Consider the following 25,830-nt stretch of genomic DNA (forward strand, 5'->3'; position numbering starts at 1 on the left):
CTTAAGGACATCTTTAGAACGACAGTCGAGAACATGAAAATTCAGCCAATTCCCCCTCTACACGCAGTCATACACAATAAAGGCAAAGTATCTTGTTAAATTACATTCAGTATCGATCTTCCTCTGCACCCGCTGTCTTCCTAACATCACAGTTAACAGCCCAGAAAAGGACGACAATAAAGTTTAAAATATGTGCAAGTCTTTACGTTTCTTGAGGGAAATGCATTTCAGTTATACACACCATGCAGACTGCATGTACACACATGGACACACAGACCACAATTGTAGCATGAGCTGGAAAGAAGCAGGCCGTTGCTTAATTACAGGCCATTCATGCTACCCTTCTATGGCCTGTTACGGTAACAAGAATCCAGTTTAATTCCAGCCAGTTTATTGTCATCTATGAAAATTGCTTTCGATGAAACTATGCAATGCAATATGGAAATATGCAATAAGACACGAAATATATGCCATACATTTGCATCTTTATGACTCACTCAGATTTTCTGCTAAAAAGTTACAGATCTAGTAACAATAGTAGATTCGTGAAGTCTTCTAGAAAAAATATGAGAAGAAAATCATCATTTATTTTAGTATGTTCCTCAATATACAACATATTGTGTGTGTTTAAATCACAACAAATTCAAGTGGTCATTGACAAACTAGCAAATTAAAAAATAAACCAAGTAATAAAAAAGCTTTGTATTCTACTTACGTATATATTGTCTTTAAACATTCACATTTCTATTGGTTGTTTACAGTACTTATCTGCAAACTATGTACTAAGTAAATTTTTGTGTTAAAATTCAAAAGGTTGAAATCATAGTTGATACATCATTACAGCACATTTGCTAATGGCATTTAACAGGCAGTATATCGAGTCTAAATTTACCTTGTCAGCTTATTTTTAAGTTGTGGACAAACGCGTGTCTCAGCGCACAACAGTTAGATTGTTTCATGAAGGAGAAAAAAAGACTGCAACCGCTCAAAAAAAAAAAAAAAAAACGCTGCTAAGGACAGAAACAGAAAAGGCTTTGAGTCGGCGCTGCGGCTTCCGCTTCTCCGGCAGAGACAGGAACCACACCGTCGGAAGCCATGCGATTCATGGACCGTCTCAGTGAGATGAAGCTCAGCAACTGAAACATTAGGATAGCTGAACAGAGCTGCCGTTTTCAGTGTCAAAAAAGGATAAGAAAGGAAAAGCAGATATCCTACGTTAAGAAGCTTTCATCACTCGAAAATCTGAAGTTCCAAAAAGGAAAACAAAAACAGAAATGTTCATTTTTTTAAAAACCTTTGCACAATAAAAGCAAAAAATATGACTTTGTGCTCCAAGAAGCAAAGATCCCTGGATTTTACCACATATAATAGCTTCTTGTTGTGTCAACCTGTGTGGGCTTGGTGTCCGAAAAGGCCTCTTTGTCCTTCTCGCTGTCCGCATCCCAGAGGTTAATCAGGGGTGGGTAGAGCTCATTCAGGGGGATGGAGGAGGTCTTCTGCATGTATTTCTTTAAGGAGTGATGGTAGTTCTTCCTCTTCAGTCGTTTGGCAACGTAAACTGCAATGGATGCCAGGCTGATGAGAGCGAACATAGCGCCCATGATGGCGGCCAGGGCAGTGTTGGTGCCCTGCTCCGAAACCTCCACGGTGAAGCTGGCTCTCTTGGTGGTGACATTCACACAGGACTTCTGCATCTGCTGGTGAATGCTGGACACAGTGAGGCACACCTCGTACTCTGTAGCAGGCTGTAGATGCGTGAGGTTGTACTCATGGACGTCTACAGGCACCCTGGCAGTGTAGGTGATGTGTGGATTATCAATCTTCATGGTAGCAGATGACCACTTCAGGTTGGAGGTCATAATATTTGAGTCTATCTTCCAGGATACCAGAATGGAGTGTGACTCAGTCTGCTTCACGTAAATTTTCATGAGCTGCGTGCCATCTAAGAGAGTCCCATTGACCCGGAGGGCAGACACTTGAGTGTCCACCCCCTCTGAATTTTGAGCCACACAAGTATACCTTCCTGAGTCCTCAACTTGCACATGGGTAATGCGCAACGTGCCCTCTCTGCTAAGCTGGAACTTCTTTGACAGGATATCATCTGCGATCTTGTTCCCCAGGGGGGTCACCCAATAGATCTTTGGCTCAGGTTCAGCCATTGCACGACAGTCCAGGTTAACGGTCATGCCAATGTCCACGTTGAGGTGGTTGGAGAAGCTTTCATGAGCGATCATGGGGAGGCACTGGTCAGAAGCATCCTGTGGTAGCACCTCCCGCACATGCTGACCCCTAACCTCTGGAGGCATTGCACAGAGCATAGCGTGTGGCTCCATGAAGCGGATCATGGTCCGGTTGGAGTTCATCCACTGAATGACACAGTCACAACGTAGCGGGTTGCTGTGAATGCTGATCTCCCGCAAGTTAGGCAGAGACTCTACAGTTGCCTGGTAGATACCATTCAGTGCATTGTTGTTCAGCATGAGGCTCTCTAGTGACTGCACATCCCTGAAGGCTAGGCGGTGCACATATGATAGCTTAGGATTATTGGTCGCCTCCAGTTTAGTTAATTCTGGAAGGTTGTCCAGTGCATAACGATCAATGGAAACCAACTCAGCCATGTTATTCATACCAAGCTCTTTTAGTCTTAGCATGTTCCTGAAATCTCCTTCCTGAATCCTGTGCACTGGGTTTTTGTTCAAATCCAAGAATTTTAAACTGGGAACCTTCTGAAATGCAAGCTGTGGTACCCGGATTAGCTTGTTGTCATAAAAAGATAAACTTTCCAGGTTGTCTAGTCCCACAAATGCATTTCCAGGAATATCTGTAAGGTCCATGCCAGCTAGCACCAGGCTTCTAAGGTTAGTCAAAGGTTTGAAGTTTAAGTCTATAATGCCAAGCACAGGATTTTCCCCAATCATGAGGATTTCCAGGTTCGGTGTGAACTCAAACCACCGACTGTCAATGACCTTCAGCCTATTGGAGTTTAGGTGGAGTCGGAGCAGGTTGTGCAAGCCCAAGAAGGCGTTGGGAGAAATGATGCTGATCTGGTTGTGATTGATATAAAGCTCCTGTAGGTTGACCAGATCCTGCAGGCAGTGGTCAGTCATCTGGGTGATTTGATTTTCCTCTAGGTGCAGAGTGGTGAGTTGGGACATGTTAGAAAGGCCCACATCTGCAATGCTGCTGAAGTTGTTCTGGGAGAGGTCCAGCTCGGTGAGGTTGAACAGGTGCTCCAGCTCCTGTCCAGTCTTGCCGATATAGTTGCTCTGCAACAGGAGAACCTGGGTGTCACCTGACAGGTTGGCAGGAATGTGGGTAAGGCGCAGGTCATTGCAGTCCACTGTGGTGGCCTCCCTGTAGGTGGATTGAGGAGTGAACCAAGGCCGGGTCTCACACACACACAACTGGGGACACTCGCCTCTACACCCCGAGGGCAGTCCTGCCCACGCAAGGATCAGGCCAAGGCACAGCCTACCCAGCATGGCACTGCTCTCCTGCAGTCTTTCCTGTCTACCTGAGTGGACTGGAGACCGGATCAGTTCCACGACCAACAGGGAGTCAGAAGAATCGGTGTGAGTCAACCGGAGACAGGAAATCATTCAAATCCCTTGAGCCAGATAATTTGCTTTTAGCGGACCAGCTGTGACTGCCTTGGGAGGTAAGATTCAATGAACTTCAATTCCTGTGCTCCTGGAAACCTCAGGGTGCTCCTCACAGCTGGTTTAAAGTTTGAGTGGACCTGCAACAGAAAGTTCAGATGCTGCATTACAACACAGCACATAGAACATCCACACACAAGATTGTGTATCTACAGGAAAGAGACATACTTTGATACCGAGTCCTGCAGGCCACTCTGTGCAATCCAAGAGAGGCACAGTTTTGGATGAAGAAGTGTTGTGGTGAAATATATATTTGTACAAATGTTTTGCAGAAGAGCAAACAGTAAATCAACTCTTCCTGGATTTCCTTGGCAACAAAGTACTGCAAGTGAAGAAACAACCAGGAGGTGAAATCAACAGAGGAGTAGAGAGAGAATGGAAGAAAGAAAGGGAACGGACATCCAGCCTAATTTGGTTTGAAGCAATCAGAATAAGAACAGGAGCCATCTGCAGCTGCTTTTGAACTGTCAAAGTCAAATGCATGTTTGTCATCATGAATCACGTACAGAGTCATTAATGATGCTAAAAATTGTATATATATATATATATATACATACACACAGTCGGCCCCCTCGTTTACCTCAGTTAATCAGTTCCAGACTCTACCGTGATGAGTGAATTTAGTAGGATTCTTTATTTATACTGTAAGAATCAGATTCGATTTATATAAATATTCGATTTATAAATAAAGAATCAGAAGTAGGATTCTTTATTGATAAATCGAATGTTTTCGTAGTTAGAGCATAGAAAACCTTTTTACAACTTTTTAAATACGGTTTTTAACATTATAAGACATGAAATAACACCCTTTAGTCACCAGTACTGTTATGATTGCTGGACACGGAAGCAGGAACGGAATCACTCCAAATGCAGGACACAGGAACATGTAACATCAAAACGTCAATGACAGACCTGGGGTTACAGACTCTGATGTGGACGTGAATACACCAGACGAATCAAACTGACAGGAAACAGCTCGGGGTTGCACATGTGGTTAATAAGAGGGCGTGGCACACAAGAGGATCGTACAGGCAGATCGAGACAATTACACTCGTATTACCCAATATACCGTATTAGACAAAATAAGAGAAAATAAGACATATTAGACGTTACAAATATCATATTAGATTTTTCTCCTAGCACGAACATCCACAGCAGTGCAGAAGCAAGAGTGTACTGTCTGATTTTTGAATAAAACTAATCATAAGAATGGTCACATTTAATGATAGAGATGATGAATTGTGGAGGAACAAAATTATAATAATAAAGAAATTAAAGAAAGTTCCATTAAATTTATGAATACCTGCCTGACAATTAAAGCATAACTTTAACTTTCCGCACACACTTTGTTTTAAAGGGAGTAAGGGGACATGCTTCAGGGTTGCTGTGCCATCCTTGGGTCTGACATTCCATAAACCAATGTCTATGGAGCTTCCAGCAATCCTATAGACAATAAGAATCAGGAGTAACCTCAAACATACATGAAACATATACTGTAGGCAGAGGGAACCCCCCCCCTACAGAAAGGAGAAATTCAAACCTACAAACAAATACTTCATTCCTTCAATCCCTTTATATACGGGAGAACAGTGAAACCTATAGCAGAGGGAACTCACCTATAGGAGGTAATTACAACTGACAGGTAGAAGGAACCACTTACAGACAGGAAAAACCTCAAACCTACACGCAGGGAGGACCTTTAACCTACAGCTTGGATGACTCAAAACTACAGAGCGGGGTACCTGAAACCTAGAGGTAGGTTCATAATAAACCACAAACCTATTATCACCATACCTAAAATCTCCAAAGTGGAGAAATCCACCTACAAAAAAAAACTAATAAGACGTGAGCCAAAGAATTTTTAAACTAGCCATATGGCATCTCCTGTAATAATCACAGGAGACATCAGCAGGAGTGACCAGGCATTACGGTGCACCAATAGGACTGCTATTAATTATTAATTTTGGGTTGAATGTGTCTCGTACATGCTGCTGCAGACCCTAAGGAAGGAAATTGACACAGTCAGCTCCAAAAAAATGCCAGGTAGGATCATAAACCCTTTTCAAAGAGCATGAGCGCTGTGAGCCAAGCATGCGTAGGGGAGCTTACAAACCAAAGCAGAGATATGAGATATGTCAGTGCATCACATCTGCTGTACATCCCAGTGTCATCCTTGGCCCAACATCTCGAGCTTCACATCTCATCCTGCTACCACCATCCGCATCAGGGATGCTCCATTATCTCCAAACCTAATGGCTTCCTGGCCCAGGTAGCCAGGTAATTGCACAAGAAACATACGACCCGCCAAAATAATACTTTTTAAAGAACCTTGGAGCTGTTAGTGTCATAACAAGGCTCATTACTCTAACATTACCCACAGAACCAAGGGAAACTAATAAAAGGGAATGGGAGGGTCCAAAAGCTCCATTTACAGCACATCTCTTAAAATAAGAGACATGAAATGGTCATCTTCTGGGGCAGGACCTGTGGGGATAAAGAGTCTCTTACATAACATGAACCAGCCCCAATAAGTGCCTTTGCTTCTCAGGAGAGGAGATTCCTGTGAAGGTGATGTCATAAAAACCAGCAAAATGTACTAACTGAATGTAAAGTGTACTGTATGTACTATACCTGGTATACTGTGCGCAGCATGAATGCCATTAAACCACTGTACAAGTATTCTGTATTAGGTTAATCCTATAAACCAAGTGTATAGGTGTACAGAAATACATTAATGCCATTAAACTAGTGTACAGGTATATTGTACTAAGGTAATATCATTAGATTGCTGAACTAATAAACTGTAATAGGAGAACCGCATTAAAATAGTGACATTTTAGACAGTATATATATAACAGTATACCGGTATCCAGGACTATTACTACTATAAAATGTCCATTTCTTTCATAACTAGGGAAACATAATTACTTTATTATATTCAGAAAATGCTCATTCCACTGTATTAATGCCCCCAAAAAGGGTTTTTTCAGTAACTGCATCATATTTTCAATTTAATAAGACTTTAAACAAAAGGTACTTTGGGCCTGAATTATCTGTCAAGGATGGGGTTTTCCTTGTTGCGTGACAGGTGATTTTCTGCTAACAATCTCAGGTTCTGCTACAGCAGGATCCTCCTAAAGGCCTGGCGACCATGGCAGAGATTTCTGAGGACAGGCGAAATATTAGGATAATATAGACAATGTACTATGGAGTGACTTTTAGAATAAATTTCAATTAGCTGCCAATTTACTCTCGAAACACCAGGTCAGGAACTTTGTTCATGTTTACATGAATGAAACAATGAAGATTAAGCAGAAAGCTGCACGGCCATGGTCCTGGGGAGTGGGGCTGCTCGGTCCTGCCTTAAATATGTAAGGCGCCGATGTTAACTGCTGCCTTTTTTCATTGCTGCTCTGGTGCCGTGGTTTGGATGCAGAGAGAACACAGAAGAACCGAGTGAACTGTGCATATGGACATGTACAGCGTTCAAGGCGAAACACTTACGCTTTAAATATTGGAGGTCAGAGTGCTTTTATAATGAGAGAGCAGAATGTGAACATGTGATCTCTGTGCTCCAGTCATAATCTGATCATGTACATGACACCATCCCCCTTTACAGAAAACACTGAATGCTTACATCTACTTGACCATACCCTATTTCTCACTGTGCAGGGATGTTCATGTAACTGCTGATAGCTTTATTCAGAGCAATGTGCTCTGGAAGCAATAGGAACGTATGGTCATATGAACATCCTTAGAACTTATATTAAATCAATGAATCCATCATATTCCCAGTTTAACAACCAGGCCTTACAGGTTTGCATTTTCAGTCAGAGAGAGTTAGTTCCCCTTAATGGATTTCCCCATAAATTTCCATAAAATCTTGCAGAACACAGATATGTCCAACCATCCATTTTCTGTAATCGCTTATTCTGGATGGCTGGGGGTTCGGAGCTTATCCCAAAGGCTACAAGCACAAGGCAGAGAATAACCCAAGAATAAAACCTCAGAGTTGTCTCAGATTTTAGACTCTTCACAACAGCTCCCTTTTGCTGTGATGACAGCATTGCAGACTCTTTGCCTTCTTTCAAGCAGCTTCCAGATGTAGCCACCTGGAATGCTTCTCCAACAGTCCTGAAGGAGTCTCCACAAGTTCTGGGCACAGGTTGGCTACCTTGCTCTTACTCTTCAATCACACAGAGCTCCGTAAGGTTTAGGCCAAAGGATTGTGGGGGCCAGCTCATCTGTCACAGTACTCAATTTTTTTCCTTGCTCTCAAAATAATACTTACTACCTAACCTCGCGGTGTGCTTAGGATAATTATTTTACTGAAAAACAAATTTTGTTGGAAAAATATTCAGTAGGTGTGTGTCCACTTTTTACTGGGATCCATCCATCCATCCATTTTCCAAAACATTTATCCTATTGGGTCGCGGGGGCCTTGGAGCCTATCCCGGAAGCAATGGGCACAAGCCAGAGAACAACCCAGGACGGGGGGCCAGCCCATTGCAGGGCACACTTACACACCGTTCACTCACACATGCACACCTATGGGCAATTTAGCAACTCCAATTAGCCTCAGCATGTTTTTGGACTGTGGGGGAAAACCGGAGTACCCGGAGGAAACCCCACGATGACATGGGGAGAACATGCAAACTCCACACACGTAACCCAGGTGGAGACTCGAACCCAAGTCCCAGAGGTGACAACAGTGCTAACCACTGCACCACCATGCCACCTATGTGTGTGTGTGTGTGTGTGTGTGTGTGTGTGTGTTACACTTAATTTACATATACAGTCAAACCTCCCTTATCCGGGCAGAATGGGACCGATAGGTGGCGTAAGTAAGAAATGCCTGTAACTTACAAATACAGTACAACATACATGTACATATGTACACATACAAACTACATGATATTTATGAGGTGCAAGGCTTATTTCAGTCTGAGCTAGTGAATCATCCCTTTTTATTCTTGCAGTGGTCATCCAGTTTTTAACCAGCAGACTGAAGATGAAGATGAGCTGGATGATTTTTTATTTATTCTTCCAAATAACAGCTACCGTAGACTTAGCCACTCCAAATTGGTCTGCAGCAACTCTGTGTGATATTCCTTTTCGTATCTCCGTAATGATATCAAGCTTATTTTGGAGGGACATGACACTACGCTTCCTTTTTGAAGCTGTAAGTTCAGCTCCGCCGACAGCCTCGTCCTCTGGCATTTGACGTTCGCTCCACCTTTACGTGGAGACTCTGCCCACAACTCTATGCACCATTTGTCTAACGAAGTGAAAAGCCAAGCGCAAGACGTTTCCGGAGTACTGCTCACTTATTGCTTATTGGTGTTGGTTTGCTTTTCTTTGATGGATTTTACTGTGCATGCTTTGTTTAGTTTATTGGATTTCTGATTTTCGCTTTGCCCTTGTCTTTAATTTCGCTTTGCTTTACTTTTTATTTGGTTTCGAACTTTCACCCGGTTTTTGGTTAACCGCAATTATGGTGCGTTCGTTTCTCTCTCGGAACTCTGAAATTCTGTGGTGGGTGACATCATGTCCAACAATCTCCTGTTTGAGCTACCACATCTCGGAACAAACATGGCTGCCTCCATGAACACGATGTTGTGTGTTGTTGCTTTATATTTTACCAAATTTGGAGTGAGATTCCGAGAGACAAACACACAAGAAACACAAACTAGTCAAACCACATTAAAAGCTTTGTAAAATATTTTAGTACATTCATAGCGATAATCTGTTTTCGAGAGGCAAGAAAATTCTGTCCGACATTTCCCCTGAGGCAGCAGTACCCCCCACCTCCAGCCTCTGCTCCTCAGAAGGGGATGTCAGTCAACCACCTGCAGTTAAAGCATTCTCCACAGCTACCTTACCCTCTGGTACGATCCACTCAGCCACTCGCTTGCCCTACTTTGGCCGATGTGAGACTAATGCCTGCAGATCCGCAACAAGCCTGTAATCGAGTATTACCAGCTGCACCAACCTGCCACTGCAGCCTGCTGTACATGAATAAGAACATTGGGGTCCCAAACCCACCAGTCCTAAGTTTGTCCACCCAGACCCCAGCAAGTTTGCAAGGTCTAGGACATCTGCTCCCATCTAATGCTACAGAGCTTTTCAAGTATCTAAAGTTAGATGAAGCAAAGCTTATCACTGACGCCTATCTGAATTAACTAACCCCCTACTCGGACACCATGGCTGCCCTCTATGATAAATTCGGCCAGCTCCATGACCTTGCCTTAATAAGGATAGCCAGTGTTCTAGAGGGCCCTAAAATCAAACGTGGTGATGTAGCAGCCTTCCAGAAGTTTTCCCTCCAGATACAATCACTGGTGGGCCTGCTACAGACCTTAAGGCTTGTAGGGGAGATCGAACTCAACTGCAGCTCACATGTAGTTCAACCGCTGAGCAAGCTCCGGCTTGAACAGCAAACTGATTTCCGTCTATCGCCTAATGTATTCTGGAGCCTGGAGTCTATGAATAGTGGAATCGGGGCTTTGACAATCTACCTGCTGGGAAAGGCAGTAAAATAAGCAGAAGACAAAGATGGATGGCCGTTAGGGGAAGCAGGCAGCCGTAGTCTTGCATGGTGTTGCTGAGGTTTCACAGTCCAACTCTCAGTCAAACCAGGGGAGTGCAGCGAGGAAGAAATCAAAGGGTAAAGCCTATTGTGCCTACTGCAAGAGCACTGAGTACTATCTCAGTCAATGCAGTGATGTTGCAAAACTGTCCAAAGACCAACTTAGTGGATCCAAGTTAACAAGCGTGCTGGCGCAAACTCACCAAGCATCCCAGTGTATACTAAACAAACCCGGCAACCTCTGTCATGGGAAACACTTCCTGGCTGTCCACGACATAAATGCGAACAGAGATTGGTCAGAAAGATGCAGCAATGAAGACAGAACGCTGTTTAACCTGCACTGCCTCTGATACCCTCTACCTTGACCGGCCTCGAGCAAGCAATCGTGCCATGTTAAATATTGTACCAGTGCTTGTACACTACGAGGAGAAGACCCTTGACACCTATGCAATCCTTGACGATGGGTCCGAGAGGACTATGCTGTTAACACCAGCAGCTCAGTTCCTTAGTATAAAGGGAACCCCTGAAGCTCTCCCTCTACACACAGTTTGTCAGGACATCCAAGTACTCCATGGCTACACCATTTAATTTTACGTATCCACTGCTGCCACTCCTCAGACCCGCCATAAGAAAGAAGGTGCCTTTACAGAAGACCGCCTTAGTTTAGCTCAGTACACATATCCCATTGACAGCCTTCAGAGTAAGTTCAGTCTCAAGTGTGGCATTCCTTTACCTGCCTTAAAAGACGCCAAGCCATGCCTCCTTATTGGCTCTAGCCAGCCACATCTAATAACCCATAAGACTTAGAACCCATAAGACTTAGTTCACTTAGGAGTCCAGCAGCAGTCCGCACGCAACTGGGGTGGACCCTTCCAGGCCCCATCTAGCTCATTGGGCGGCTATCACACTCCACTAGGTGTCTGTTCACTTCTGTCCCATCATGGATGGACGAGCTGTACAAACATGTTCAACATCTTTGGCAAGTAGACACTAGGGTGCATCACATCTGTCAAAAAACATTTAAAATTGAAAATTTAAAATTTCTTGCTGTCTGGGTTTTCAGTTTGTTTCAACTTGTGCAAATATAAGATATTTTACAAATCAAAGCTGATATAGAGGTCCCACCATGCATTTGAAAACATGATATGCAGAGGGAATGCATGTTTTAGCCCTTATAGGCTTATACAGAGAACATGTTTTACATATATTCCCATTTTATTTACAGAAAAGCACACATCACACACATACATTTACATACTAGACAACAGATACATGTTCTGATTGTTCAAATCTGATTTGCAAGCTTTAACTTTTGTTTACAAGTGATTATTACAAATTAATGTTTAATTGTTTATACACTTAATTAGCGGTTTAGCTTAACGTGTTATCAACTAATACTACTTTATCTGCTGAAGTGCTGCTATTCAGTTTGTGTCCTCAAGGATCAAGCCGCTTTAGGCCTTAAGTACTAATGTTCTTGGGTTTTGCCTTACGACTGCATTCGACAACTTGCAGTATGTTCTGATAGTGTTCATCCGTATGAGCAGTGTTGACAAAATCACCTGTCAGCTTGACACCACATTCAGCAGCGTCATTCACCACAGTGACTGCTGTAACATTATCCACTCTTGTTTTGTATGCTGCACTGGTATCCCACTCGCTGATTGGCAGGTGAAGGAAGCTGCTGTCAATCTGCAGAAGGAACATTGTGAACCAGGAGTCCACTGCAACAAGGTCACACAGCCGTGTCGACAAGTTGATGACTGGAAACTGTGGCTTGCCCCATCTGGATCCAAAGCGGTTCAATGGACTTCGTAATTCACTGGCTGGCTGAACTTTCAACAGTACATCAGCAACAGCTTGGCGTTCCGATGAAGGCACATGAGTGTTGAAGAGCGACAGTGGTACCATTTCAGCAGTCAGATACCGCAGATGTTGATCAAATGCTTGCACTGCTGACTCATAAATGTTCTTGTCAACCAGTTCATAATACCGCAGTTTCTTGAGCAGCTGTAAGTCATTGCACGGTGCATCAACTGCCTTCTTGCAAGTAAGCCGCCACTTGCAGTACACATGAGTTAGGCAGTTGTTCAATATTCATCTCCAGTAATGAAATTTTGAGACAGTAGATCAACTTTGACATCCAACGGGCCTTATGAAGTGCACCAGGTCGGCAAAAACTGCACTTCTGCTTCATTGGCTCCAAGAAAGATCACCGTTCGCTGTGATAACTCTGCATAGTCATCCTGCACGATAACTATGCAGTAATCGATTACAGCAATACAAGCAGTTGATTCATCTGCCATTGTTTTCAACAGCGCCTGGGCTTCTGGGCTGGATCAGCTGGCTGAAACACGTGCACTTCTCCCAAATTGAGAGTCACCAAGTCCCATTTACTACATACTGGAGTGAAGAATGTGATGTTCGGTGATTTTGACACTTCGATCTTCAAATGAGTGAAGACATGTGGAATCACAACTTCGCCGATATGATGATGGCACCATGACCACAGAACTACTCGTTGTAGTATACCCTGGGCTGCAATACAGGCAGCTGCCAGATGACCCGTGTTTGCACTTGTTGTGTCAAACGCCATGTCGACAACATTATTGCTGACCTTATACTTGGTCATTAATTTCATTGTCAGCTCTTTCAACTGTCTTTCAACTGTCTGCGCCAGTTTTTTGTTAAATGAACCGAAACTGGCAGCACGGTCAGTCTTCATTGACTTCATTCTTCATTGAAATGCCCAATATTCGTCATTCTTGGTCAGACATTCTGCGTCTGGTGCAGCATTTGCTGGATCACTTCTATCTTCTTCTGCGTGGCAGGAATGTCTCTGCGATCTTTGGTGATGAAGCAGAGCTTGTTGTTTGCGTCCAGAAGCTTCACGGTTTTCTCACAGGCTCGACGATCAGTCACCATTGGGATGTTGGCCTTCTCATAGAAGGTGGCAACTTGCTGCAGGACAAGCTGTGGCTCCAACAGCTCCAAACAGCTACAGTGCTGTTTTGCTCTCTGATATCTTGAAAAACTTTCTATATACATTAAATATGCTTGCACTCTCTGGCAAATTAACATAGGGCAAAAGTATTAGCTTTTTAATCAAATTGACAAAAGAGAAAATTGATATTAAATTGTGTCGACCAATGCAATTTGGCAGGCGAACTTTAGTTTAGTAGTTTGCAATGCAGCATGGGACCTCTAAATGACTTTCTATGCTAATATAACATTTACAGTAGTCATATAACTAACAGTGACTAACTAACAAAACTGTAACACAGACAGCTCAATTGTACAATTTAAATTTTTTGGATGCACCCTAGTAGACACTCTATCTCACCAACGTGATAAAGAGGTCACTAGGTCAAACCAGGATAGACAGGCAATCGCTTTACTTGAAGCCAAGAATGTCTGCACTGAGGTGGATGGGATTCTCAGATATGCCACTCCACTGCTGCGTCATGGAAACATGCCATTATTTCATGCACCTAAGGAGTCAGTCATGACCATGCTGCGTAGCACAGAGAGACATCTTCTTAAAGACCCCAAGCAAGTGGATGCCTGCAAAATTTAAATGCAGAAGCTCATTGAAGCAGGTGTAGTGAAGGAAGTTAGTGAGGAGAGCTCCTCTAAAGAAATCTGGTACATTCCTCACCACCTTGTAACCCACAATGGGAAACATCACCTGGTTTTCGACTGCTCCCACCAATACCAGGGACAGATTCTGAACCAGTACCTCCTCAGGTAGCAGCACAGTGTCCTTCAGAGAGAGCTCACTTTGCAAGTGTCTTGTACTGTATTATGGTCAGACTCCACTACAGTACTAACCTGGTTAACCTCCCAATCTTGTCATTATAAAGTCTTCGTCGGAGCAAGAGTAGCGGAGATACAAGATCTAACTGAGAATTGCACTTGTAGACTCAATGAATAACCCTGCCGACAATCTGGCCAGGGGTAAGTCCCTTGAGGCCATAATGAAGCCAATCCGATGGTCATTAGGACCTCTATTCCTGCTCCAGAGCTCTGATACCTGGCCCAAACAACCTGGTGCAGAGCTACCTGAGGACAAGACAGAGCTCTGGAAGTCCATGTTCTGTGGAGCGACCATCACCTCACCCACGACTAAGGCCCAGGAAGATAAAGTGTATAGCATGTGGCAAGAGCTCATGGATGCTACACCTCAAGAACTCCAACAAAGCCCTCTTAGCCCTTCTCCCAGTGCTGAAGAATATCGCCAAGCCAAGGTGATCTTCCTTCAGCTTCCCCAAGTAGTCCACCCTGAGACTAAGATACTGAGTCGTCAATGAAGTCAGCATTTGCAAATCCTGGCGGACCACTTCTGCTCCTGGTTCATCAGGGACTACCTCCGCAATCTGCAGACTATACAGAAGTGGCATTCTTCTTCCCCTGAGCTCCTGAACAAGGCAGTTGCCCTGATGGTAAACCCACAATTGACCCGGGCCCTGTGGCCCGTTGCGCGTGTGAGAAGGTTCATCGCAGCAATGATGGTTGCATCAGATCAGCTGATGTGAACATCAAAGGACATGCCTATACCAGACCAGTCGCCCAGTTGGTGATGCTACCAGCCCTCCCGTCTGGGGAGGACGATGCCCCTCTACCTTTGGGCCCTCCTGCGACTGACTGATCAGCCTTTATTGGTAGCAAAAGTGCTCTGCACAATTGGGGGCGGCTGTAGAAAAGGCTGGGACTTTATGTTTGTGTTGTTGCGCAAACTGACGTATTTCCTGTCTAGTCCCTCTGACTTTTTTTTCCTTGCCTGCCTATAGTGAGTAGTTAGCCCTCGAGTTTGGTGTGCTCCAAAACATAATTAATTACCTACCTGTGTGTGGACATTTGGAGTTACTTCTGTGCGATGCAGCTGATATTGGAATTTGAGTCAATGCCGAGAAGTAAGTTCATGTTGCATTTTATGTTTATATGGTGTTCCTGGAGAAACTGTTCCTGGTAGGTATAATGTCCTTGCTGATTTTCTTTAAATACGTTGTGTAGATTCTCAAGACAACTGTAACTTCTATACAGGGACGGATTATGGACCGGGCCAGCGGGGCCGCTGCCCAGGGGCCCTTGGGGTGCCGGGGACCCGTGGGGCCCCTAGCCCAAAACAATTTGCAACGCTTATCAACAATGTATTTTCGTTTGTCTATTTTAGAGGGCCTACATTCTTTGATCCTCTGCCTACAAGGGCCCCTGACCCTATAGGGAGGGCGTTTCGCTGCCAAGGGCCCTTGAATTGTGGTGGTTGTGGTGGTGGTGCTGGTGGTGGTGGTGGTGGTGGGGGGGGGGAGGGCCCTCGCGAACATTTTGCCAAGGGGCCCACACAACCCATAATCTGTCCCTGCTTCTATACGATTAGGGAAGTTGCATTCATCTGGCATTTATGTTGGTTTAAATACAGTCAAACCTCCCTTATCCGGGCAGAATGGGACCGATGGGTGCTGTAAGTAAGAAATGCCCGTAACTTAGAAATACAGTACAACATACATGTACATGTGTACACATACAAACTACATGATATTTATGAGGTGCATGGCTTATAACAGGATGTTATTTCAGTCTGAGTTAGTGAATCATCCCTTTTTATTCTTGCAGTGGTCATCCGATTTTTAACCAGCATCAAGTGAGCTGGATGATTTTTTATTTATTCTTCCAAATAACGGCTACCGAAGACTTAGCTACTCCAAATTGGTCTGCAGCAACTCTGTGTGATTTTCCTTTTCGTATCTCCATAATGATATCGAGCTTCTTTTGGAGGGACATGACACTACGCTTCCTTTTTGAAGCTGTAAGTTTAGCTCCACCCACAGCCTCGTCCTCTAGGTCTCTCTCCATTCGACATTCACTCCGCCTTCACGTGGAGACTCCACCCACAACTCTGTATGCGGCATTCATCACTTCCATCTTCCAAAGTGAAAAGCCGAGCACAAGACATCTCGGGAGTACTGCTCACTTATTGCTTATTGTTGTTGGTTTGCTTTTCTTTGATGGATATTACTGTGTATGATTTGTTTGGTTTATTGGATTTCTGATTTTCGCTTTGGCCTTATCTGTAATTTCGATTACAGATACCAGAGCTCCACTTTACGTCCTTAAAGATCACGTGTTTTCTGTGAAGGTGACGTATTTCCCGTGGAGCTCCACTTTACAGTCGTCTGCAGCTAGATCCTCTTGGCTTGCTGCCGTCTAATGTACCTGTTTGTCCCGGCTTGCTGTGTTCTGGTAATTTGGGTTGGAGGGCCGGACAGGGTAGTAGGGGCGTGCCTATACTTCCTTCGCATAGGTTCGAGTCTGTGTTAAGACACCGTAGGTAAAGGGGTGAGCGCAACCACCTGCATTTTATGTTTTAAAGCTAGTGTTTAGACTAGTAAGGTATTATTTTGCTTACTTTATTGAGTTAGATAAACCACTTAACACTTATTAAGGAAGCTGTTTGGTTTTGTTGTCCTTGAAGTCCGTTTTAACTGGATTTTACTGTAGTAAGATATTGCGCACCTCATTGTGTTTGTTACCATGTTGCTAATTCAAGTAACTCATTTTCAAAAAAGCGACTAGCGACAAATCTAATGACTTTTTTTGGTGTTATTGAAGATTTTTGGAGACTCTGACGTGAAAGCACATATCGTTCTTACTTTTTTCACCAAGCAGTGGGTGCTGCTCTGGTCTCCTCTCCCGTCCCATAGCAGTCACAAGTAGCCAGTCGTCATGAAGTAGCCCTGTCCAGCTGCAGTAAAATAGGATGTGTTCACCCCTCCATATCTAGACTGCAAATGAATCGCGCAACCGCGAAGTCGCTGAGTGACCCTGCCCCTGGCAAAAGAAAGATACTCCCCCAATGTCTCTTTGGGGTCACTTTATGATATATGTGTATATGGTGGCTTTTGTTTTACCACTTTTTGTCTCTCCCACGACATTATTCCTCTTTCATACAGCGTCCATTACAATTACATGCAAATTTGCACATTATGCAAATGAAGTGATGGCATTATTTAGCAACTTTTGGGACAGCCAACAGCTACTTTCCTTGCTGAAGAGTTGGCAACAGTGTTTGTTACACGTTTCTCTTCCCTCCCCCAACCCAGCTCGTAAGAGGAAAACAAGCTCAGTGCTCTCGTTAATTCAGCGGGTTGGTGAGCTGTATTGTTACGCACTTCGTTTTTAGTTGTTTCTATACCGGTCCGTGAAAATGTAGTTTTACATGAAATTGGTTCATGGCGCAAAAAAAGTTGGGGACCGTTACATGTCTGCGCACGTCACTCTAACCCTCCCAGTCCGCGAAAATGTTAACGGAATAAAGACGGTCGTGGTGGCAAAAAGGTTGGGGACTATTACCATAGCTGACAGAATGATTGTGTTACTGTTGGGCCCTTCAACAAGGCCCTTAACCCTGTAACAATGTTCCAGGGTGCTACATAAATAGCTCACTGTGCAATCTGATCCCAAGCTATGTCCTCATCAGTATATGCCTTAAAGGAGAGCCAGATGGGACTTACAAGTAATGAGGAATTCCAGCGTATTTACACTTGTGAAATGCAGCATTATTTTATAGTCTGCTATTTAGTTTCTCATTACATATTCAATTTGATTGTAACTGGAGGTTAATCTGAGATTACACTGCATAACTAAACATTAATTTTGTTCTGACAAGTAGAGTGTCAGAGATGACAATCCAACCTGAAAACAGCACTATTAACATCTTGAATGGTAGATTAGGTTCACAAACTGTCTGACACCTGCTAGTCAGAGGACAACCTGTAGTTCATTTCATTACCCTGTGCTTAAGCTGAATGGATTTGTAAAGCTTTAGTTGCTCTGCTGCAAAAAAATGCTTGTGTATACAACACTGCCAGTGTATTCTTTGGGATTACACTGAGTGCAATGGGTAAAAGTGGGTAGTGCTGTCCTGAGAGAAGGCTGAGCTCTCCCACTGCTCAGCTGCTATGGAACGCAGGGTGGTTAGCTTCAACAGCACTTTTCTACAAGCAACCATGGCGTTTTAGGGTTTCAGTCCCTATCACAACAAAATCTGTTGTTTGTGGTTTTGATGCTGCCATGGTCATTACCTGTGAACTCTAAAGCACTTAACGTTCAGCCAAGAGGAATTTAATGAATGACAAGAAAGATGGCAAACAATCAAAACATACAGAATGGCTAATGTTTCCAGAAAATGATTCCTGAAAATGGTTTAATCACATGTTGCACCATGGTAGGATAGAAATAACCAACGAGAAACTTTGTTAGGTCTTGTGCAGGTAACATTGCAAATCTATAAGCATATATTAACATTCCATCATATCCTGAGGACTGATGTTCACCAATGTTATGCACACTATCCTGAACCAAGCACAGCCAATGGGCTTTCATCTACTCAGACATCCAACAGCTCAACGCAGAGCCATAATTCAATGAAAATGATGAATGGTCTCATTTCAGCCTGAGCTCTTATCAAAAGCATTGGGAAAATCAATACCAGTTTAGAAGGAAGACATATGATGACCAGTCAATCACAGCTGGTGCTTCCATTAAAAAAAAAAACATTGCCTTGGTAAGTCCCTGGGCACTGCTCATATGAGTGAGCTAAAAGCACTAACCTAACAAAAAGCCTTTCCTCCACTGTGCACTGCAGGTGGAGACAGTGTGCATGTAGAGGACACTCTGAGCATGCGGGGACACAGTGAACATTTGGAGGATACAGTTAGCATGTGGAGGACACAGTGGGCATGCGGGGATACAGTGAGCATGCGAGGGACACAGTGAGCATGTGGGGAACAAATTGATAATGGCACAGCAGGAGAAACAGTGAGTTTAATACAGCAGACCTGAATCTGTTTCCATTCTGTTTCAACTCGGAATAATTCTAATGACAGCTCATACTCATACCTAAACCACAGGTGCAGTTTTCAGCCTGTCACTTAACTGTCCATTTTTCATGACACCTTGTCAAAGTAAAATCCAGAAACAAACCACAGGAATGTTGTTTTATAATGCTTGACGATGCCGGCAACTAATAAATATTCAATCATACACAATGCTTTGGCTTTCCTTCAGACGTGGGATCAAAGCTAAGGTGTCACCAGACATCTCAGCAGACCGGATTGTCCTCTGCAGGTCAGATCAGTTTCCCCTTCATTGTCCGATGTGCACAGAGCGAGAGTTTGACTAATTACATGATTATTACCTTTGTCTAAAGGAGTTAACTTACAGATTAATAGCTTATGATAGGGGATGATTCATGTTCATGCGCTGGCTCAAAGCACTGCTTTTCAATTTTTTTTTCATTTTTTTCTTCCTTACCCAGAATATAAATGAAAACCAATTCATTAACCCACCTTTGATGTTTAAGTTAAATGATGTTTTGGGGTCAAAATGACCCCTAGAAACCAGAAAGCAATAAAACTGTACCATATCTTTGAATTTTTCACACTTTACACCTTAATAAGGATATTTCACTCCTTTTAAATGTATGTCCCCAGAATTAACTGTTAATTGATCATTAATGTCACTGTACACTTTTCTCCATTTTCTTAAAACTTCAACTAATCTCTGTCAAAAATTTCTAAAAATAGAATAACATTAATAAGATAAGATTTTTTTTCATGCATTAGTGTAAAAGAGGCTCTGCTGTGCGCCAGGTTCCTCTCCTGGGCTATGCAGGGCTTTCAAATGTGATTACTGGTATCTGCATCGCAAACTGTGCAGCATTCTTGTGTTCTTCTGGTTGCCATGGAGACTGGCTGTGCTGCTGAAATGCTGTGTGTATTTTTTTCCTTTCAGCAGGAGGATGTGGGACTGAACTGTGACCAAAGACCTCCCTCCATCCAGCCAGAGTGTGCCCCACTCAGCACACAGAACCCAGCATGTTCTGTAAGACTCCAAATTCTCCACCAACCCTTTGAGCAGTTTGACGGAAGCGTGAAACAGGATTGACCGGCATGGATGACACAGACAGGGGGTTCCAGTGCCATATGAGGTTCAACATTCAATATAAATGAAAAATAAACACTCACAAATAGGCAAGACTCTGAACTTGAAGTACTCGTACTTAACCACTTTTCTGTTTATATCACCTCCTAATTATTGCTACATGTTCAGAAATTCGGATACGGAGCCCTGATAAACCAGTGTACCACGTCGAAATCTATTGGGAGAATGAACCGTCAACCAAGTATCTGATCAGAATCATTTGATTTTAAATTCTGAGCAGTTAACTTGGCAAACATTTTCTCTCATGTGCACCTTGTGTATGAACCAAAAGAGAACATTGGAAAATAAAGCAAGAGCGTCAAGTTACACACACCCCAAAGTCAAACTTAAACACACACACACATCAAACATGTTCCCTAGACCCTCACCCCAAATACTCAATTCAAGCCATCATCTCCAACACCGACACCAAACACCTCCCATCAGCTTGCACCCCTATCCCTGTACTTGGACAGAGATATGTAGTCCACTGCCCCTTGTATTGTCAAATTGGATTCATTCTCACCCGCATGTTTCCTCAACATTACATAGGCATGGTGTTGTATGGATTCCTTGTAGGAAGCAGGGCTGCTCGACTATAGCAAAAATCATAATCACGATTATGTTGGTTATTACTGAGACTGATTGATTGATTATTTAACATGATTACTCACTGACTATGGAAATATGCATTTATTGAACTTAAAAAAATGTATTTTTAACAGTGGATTTCCTTTTCAACTGAGAAAAAAATACAAGACAAAACAGAAGCATCATTGTGAAACAAAATGCAAAAATAATTTTGTCTTGATTTTTTTTTTAATCGTTGGAAGCCAACATCATAAAAGAAATTTAAATTTAATTAATTGTCCATCCCTAATCGGAAGCATCGCGCTACAAGTTACAGATCTGCCGTCTGTGATCCACTTCTAAGAAGTTTGCTTTTGTTTGAGGGGCTGTTTGCTTTTAACCACAAGCTGAGCCTAAACTGCATCAAAAAGATAATAAAACACAATGAGGACTGGATTTTTAAACACTCTTTAGGGAGTTAAATATACCTTAAATACATTCGTAAATATACTACAGCCATGTTTTGCAAGGTCCGTAGTCCTGTCGCTGAAATGCCGACCTTTACTTAGCCGGAGTCCAAACAGCTGCATGGACCGGAGAACACTGTGCGAAGTGACGGACACAGTGCCCAGCCTCTCCCCTTTAAACTTTTTGGAATCCGTCGGAGTTTCTTTAAGAGCCTATGTCTTTCTTAAGTCGCGAGGAAGATCCGACACACTTTCCAGAAGATCTTCACATCAGGATGCAAAGCGGGCGAGAAGGGAACCTGCGCTCCGCATGTGAATGAAAGTTCATGCTGTGTCATCTCAGGGCTCTGCTCTTTGCGTTTTACAAAATGAAGCTTTTGACCCATCGTGTTTCCGAATTTGTAGTAATCGAAACACAGCCAAGCGCATGAAAAAAAAAAACTAACATATATCTCTCCGATGCTGGAGAAATATCTAAGAACTTCCCTAAAACAAATTTTAATATGATAGCAAGCGGTGCTGTTTTATATACTCGGCGCACAGGGCTGAAAGCCAGCAGCAAATCGTATCTTCATATTCAAATTCGTTTTCCATTAGTAAATCCACAATTTTATCACGCCGATCAAAATAATCGAAGATCGGATTATTTTTAAAAGTCAAAAGATGCCACTGTAACACTGTAGTTATTCACTGAATACTCTGAAAGCTGCTCTGAAGGCATCAAGCATAATCTGCAGTAGGTCGGAGATTCGTGACAAATGAATTAAGAGATGGGATAATTAATGTGTACTGTCTTCCAGTGCCAGACTGAGCAACGTTTTTCCAAAACGTCCTTCGAAAGATACGGAGATTGCGATCAAGGAGACAAAACTCATCACGTTATCACTTTGGCTGCCCCTATTTGGTCAGCAGCGTAAGACGAAATGGTTCTTTTAAACCGATCTAAGCATCCCGTTTTAGGTCGTATAGTCAGAGGAATTTGTTGCATGGAGCGTCCTTGCGACGAACCGTTAAACACAATGGGAAGCTTGTGTGTTTTCTATTAAATTAACACATCACGTATCAAACAGACACTGGTATATCATCGCTTTGGGTTTGTTAGGCAGTAAGGCACGTCCAACTGAAGCATATCGTAGCCTGTGTCCCACATGTATTAAAAACCGAGCAAGCTGCAAACGAAATGCTGCATGTCAGTGGTTTATGCACAGGTAGCAATAGTGATGAGCAGAAATATGCGCCTCACCTTAAACAGCGGATTATGCATGGCCGAGTGGAAAAACACCCTTCACATTAACGATGAGTATCGGTTCTTCACACTTTGCACGCAGGCTGACGCAGAAATGGGTGTGAGACGGAGTTACAGTGAAATAAAACCACAGAAGAACAACAACAATAAGCTCAGCAACTGTCGCATTCCAGATAAAAACCGATTATCCGTAGAAAAACGAGGCGCAGAAACGAGCATGGCCCAGATGTGTGGAGATGCCCCGTCTCAGCACCTGCGAAGCGTCCACTGAGCCACAGAGCCTCTCGGCGCACCGCCTCATGGCGTGCTTCCCGCGGTCGACCGAGGCTCTTATGATGACACCTGGTACCGCTCTCACCAGGCAACTGGATCCCAGTAGCGGATTGGATGCCGGCTGGTGCCCGTCTCTCCTTTACAAGAGCACCATCTGTTTCGGGGGTTTGCTGTGATGGAAACAAAGGCAGGAGTGGGACGAGAAAGACCATGCACGGGATCTCTTAGTCCGATCGGGGGTAGGGGGTGTTTTTTAACGAGGTGTAGGTTAGCATGGACAGTGACCCGCAACCTGGATTTCTGCAACAGTGCTATACTGTTTGGCGTAAAGTAATAACATATGTTCGTTTCACGAATGTCCATTTGTTGGATTATTTAAAAATCAGCAAGTAGGCATGCCATTAAATATAGATGTAATGTTATTGAAAATCAATTTAGGGTATCAGGTCAGGACTTCGAATTGAACGGCTTAATCTGTCAGATTTGATGTTTTGAAAGAATGTTTCATTATTATGCAGGTTTAAAATTATTCATATGTACACTGCTGTGTGCAACATGGAAGATGGTCTGTATAGACTTTAATGATCTGCAGTATCGCACCGTGAAAATACCGGCTCTCAGAAAGTACGCGGCGTTAAATTTAAGAATCGCAGTGTTAAAGTTAATGAAAGTAAGTCCTTTCCAGTGTGAAATGTTATAGTGTTCCTCTGAGTACTTTTACAAGCAAATGCACCGAGTAGCTTCCGTACAATGAGGACTAATAAAACGCCGATAAAAAGGGCAATAAGTTGAAGAAACCTAACGAGGGATTTTACGATGGTAACTTCGCCTAAGTCTACTATCACGGATCATTTCTGCCATAAGCTTGGGAGAAAACAGACATATCATATTATGGGGGGTTTCTGATACTTCGTAATCCTGTGAATTATACTCGAATGGTCTAGGGCTTCCACTTGGGAGGGGGGATACCGCCGATTGTCTTCTTGATCCGATTCGATACAATGCCAAGGTTAGTATCGGGGATACAGATACAAATATTTGTTGCCTGACCAATTCCTTATGGGCAGACCTGGTCCATGTCCTGCTCTCTATAATAATTTAAACATTTAGATTACCAGGGTTTTTTTTAAAAAAAAAAACAACAACGATATTTTAACATTAGAATCGATTCTCAAGATGATACATTCAGATCGAAAGGATCAGTATTTCAGTATCCATCCTTACATCCTTAGCTTTCACATAAATATGAGCTATATGTTTAACATTGCTGTCATTTCTAACCGACTAATTGGCATTTACCCATTTTAATAGCTGGGTACTCTAATTCAAGGATACAACAGCCTCTTGGGACGTAGACGCTCAGGCTGTTATTTTTCCCAGTTGCTGTCGCAGTTACAGTGCTCTTAAATTAATCTTTTCATAATAGTAGAATAGAAGGTTCATCTGTGTATCTATACTGGTAGGAGAAGATCTGGGAATGACATCACCGGATCATATATTCCTGCCAATGCTTTTCTGACTTTGGTGGTGTGTTGTGGGAACAGCCATAAATAGTATGAATAAAAGCAGTTCCAGGTGTCATGTAACCCACATTTCTGATGGCTCGTAAGTTCTACTGAGAGATGTCTACAACATCCATTGCTGCTGCTGTGAACTTAACAGTCAGATGGACGCTTATTCATGGACAACCTTATGATGCCATGCTATGAGTATAAAGGATCTTCACAGAGGGTCTGCATAGCACAGTCTAAGCAGGATTTCACTTAACACCTCTTTCAACTGCTCCTCCCTTTCCACACCCCCCACATCACCATAAAATGTAAAAAACAGGTGGGAATAAAGACCATGCTGTCCAACAGGATTTCTTCGGGTCTCAGCCCCTACCTCTTCTCTGCCAACAATCTCCTGTGCATGTGCTCTGAAAGACTAGTTCACCGTTAAACACCACAGGTAATCCATACGTGTGATGGACAGATCCCTTCTGACCCCTACCTCCTCCTCTTCCCCATCTGACCAGCAGGTTTTACTGGCCATTCTGCCTTTTCCCCTGAAGGCTGTATCCTTTACCCTTCATGTGTTTTTCGCCTGTTTTGGGTGTTTTTTCGACTTTTGTTGCCTAGTGCTTATTTTTTGTCATAGGTCTCCCATCCGCGGTCCACTCACCTTGTGTTTGGTCCTGGTTTCATTTTGTACTTACTGTATTCTGTATTAGCCTGGTATTCCTAGTGTTAGATTAGTGCTTTCTAGTTTTTTTACCATTGCTAGTTCTGTGATTATCTCTGTTCATTAGTTGCACCTTTTCTGTTTGATTGGTTGTTCGGTTAAAGCTTCTCTCCTGCGTCCTCGTTAGCTCACTTTGGTTTGTGTATTTAAGTTCTAGCCTTAATTCATTTCCCCAGTTGGTCATTGAATGCGGTTGTGTCAATGTATTGTGTGTTTGTTGCTCTGCTTGGGTCCCTAGTTGTGTTTAGTGCGTGGTCTTTATTTGTTATTGTTTGCTGTTCATTTTTGGCCCCTTGTGGTTCTTTTATTTTGTGCCTTGCCCATTGCATTTGGTGTTATTAATAAACCCCTGTTGTCTCGGAGCCACACCATGGACTGTCTCCTATGATATGAAACATAAGATTGTCTAATCATGCTGTAGTTACTTTACACACATATAGCAGATGTTTTTTTTTTTAAATCCAAAGAGAAGTAAATTTTTGGAAAAACTAGGGTCAGCCAGTTCCTGGAGCAAATAGGAATTAAAGGGCCTTGCTCAAGGACCCAAGGAGGAAATCATTCTATTGATCCTGGGATTTGAACTAGCGACCTCCACCATAACCCACTGAGCCAAACACCAAACACTGTAGTCAATTCATGCAGTGCAAATCACTGGGTCATTTAAAGACACTGTGGTTAATTTATGCAATATAGAATACAGAGTCATCTAAGCATACTGTAATAAATTCATACAGTGTGATACAATGGGTTGTCTATCCAAACTGTTGTTAATGTATACAATGGGAAACAATGACTCATTTAAACAGGGCAGTTACCAGCTCT

The 25,830-nt window shown here is 43.0% G+C and overlaps 1 protein-coding gene across 1 annotated transcript; it reads right to left on the reverse strand.

Moving 5' to 3' along the window:
• Positions 1–987: 987 nt before the first annotated feature.
• Positions 988–22,900, reverse strand: LOC125747350 (leucine-rich repeat neuronal protein 1-like). Its single transcript, XM_049022529.1, has 2 exons — positions 22,510–22,900; positions 988–3,739 (listed from the first exon to the last, which is right to left on the reverse strand). Exon 2 carries the CDS (start codon positions 3,597–3,599, stop codon positions 1,356–1,358), a length of 2,244 nt encoding a protein of 747 aa, XP_048878486.1. The 5' UTR covers positions 3,600–3,739; positions 22,510–22,900; the 3' UTR covers positions 988–1,355.
• Between the last annotated feature and the right edge of the window lie 2,930 nt (positions 22,901–25,830).

This window comes from Brienomyrus brachyistius, chromosome 8, assembly GCF_023856365.1.
Source record: "Brienomyrus brachyistius isolate T26 chromosome 8, BBRACH_0.4, whole genome shotgun sequence".
In the NCBI taxonomy this organism is placed as follows: domain Eukaryota; kingdom Metazoa; phylum Chordata; class Actinopteri; order Osteoglossiformes; family Mormyridae; genus Brienomyrus; species Brienomyrus brachyistius.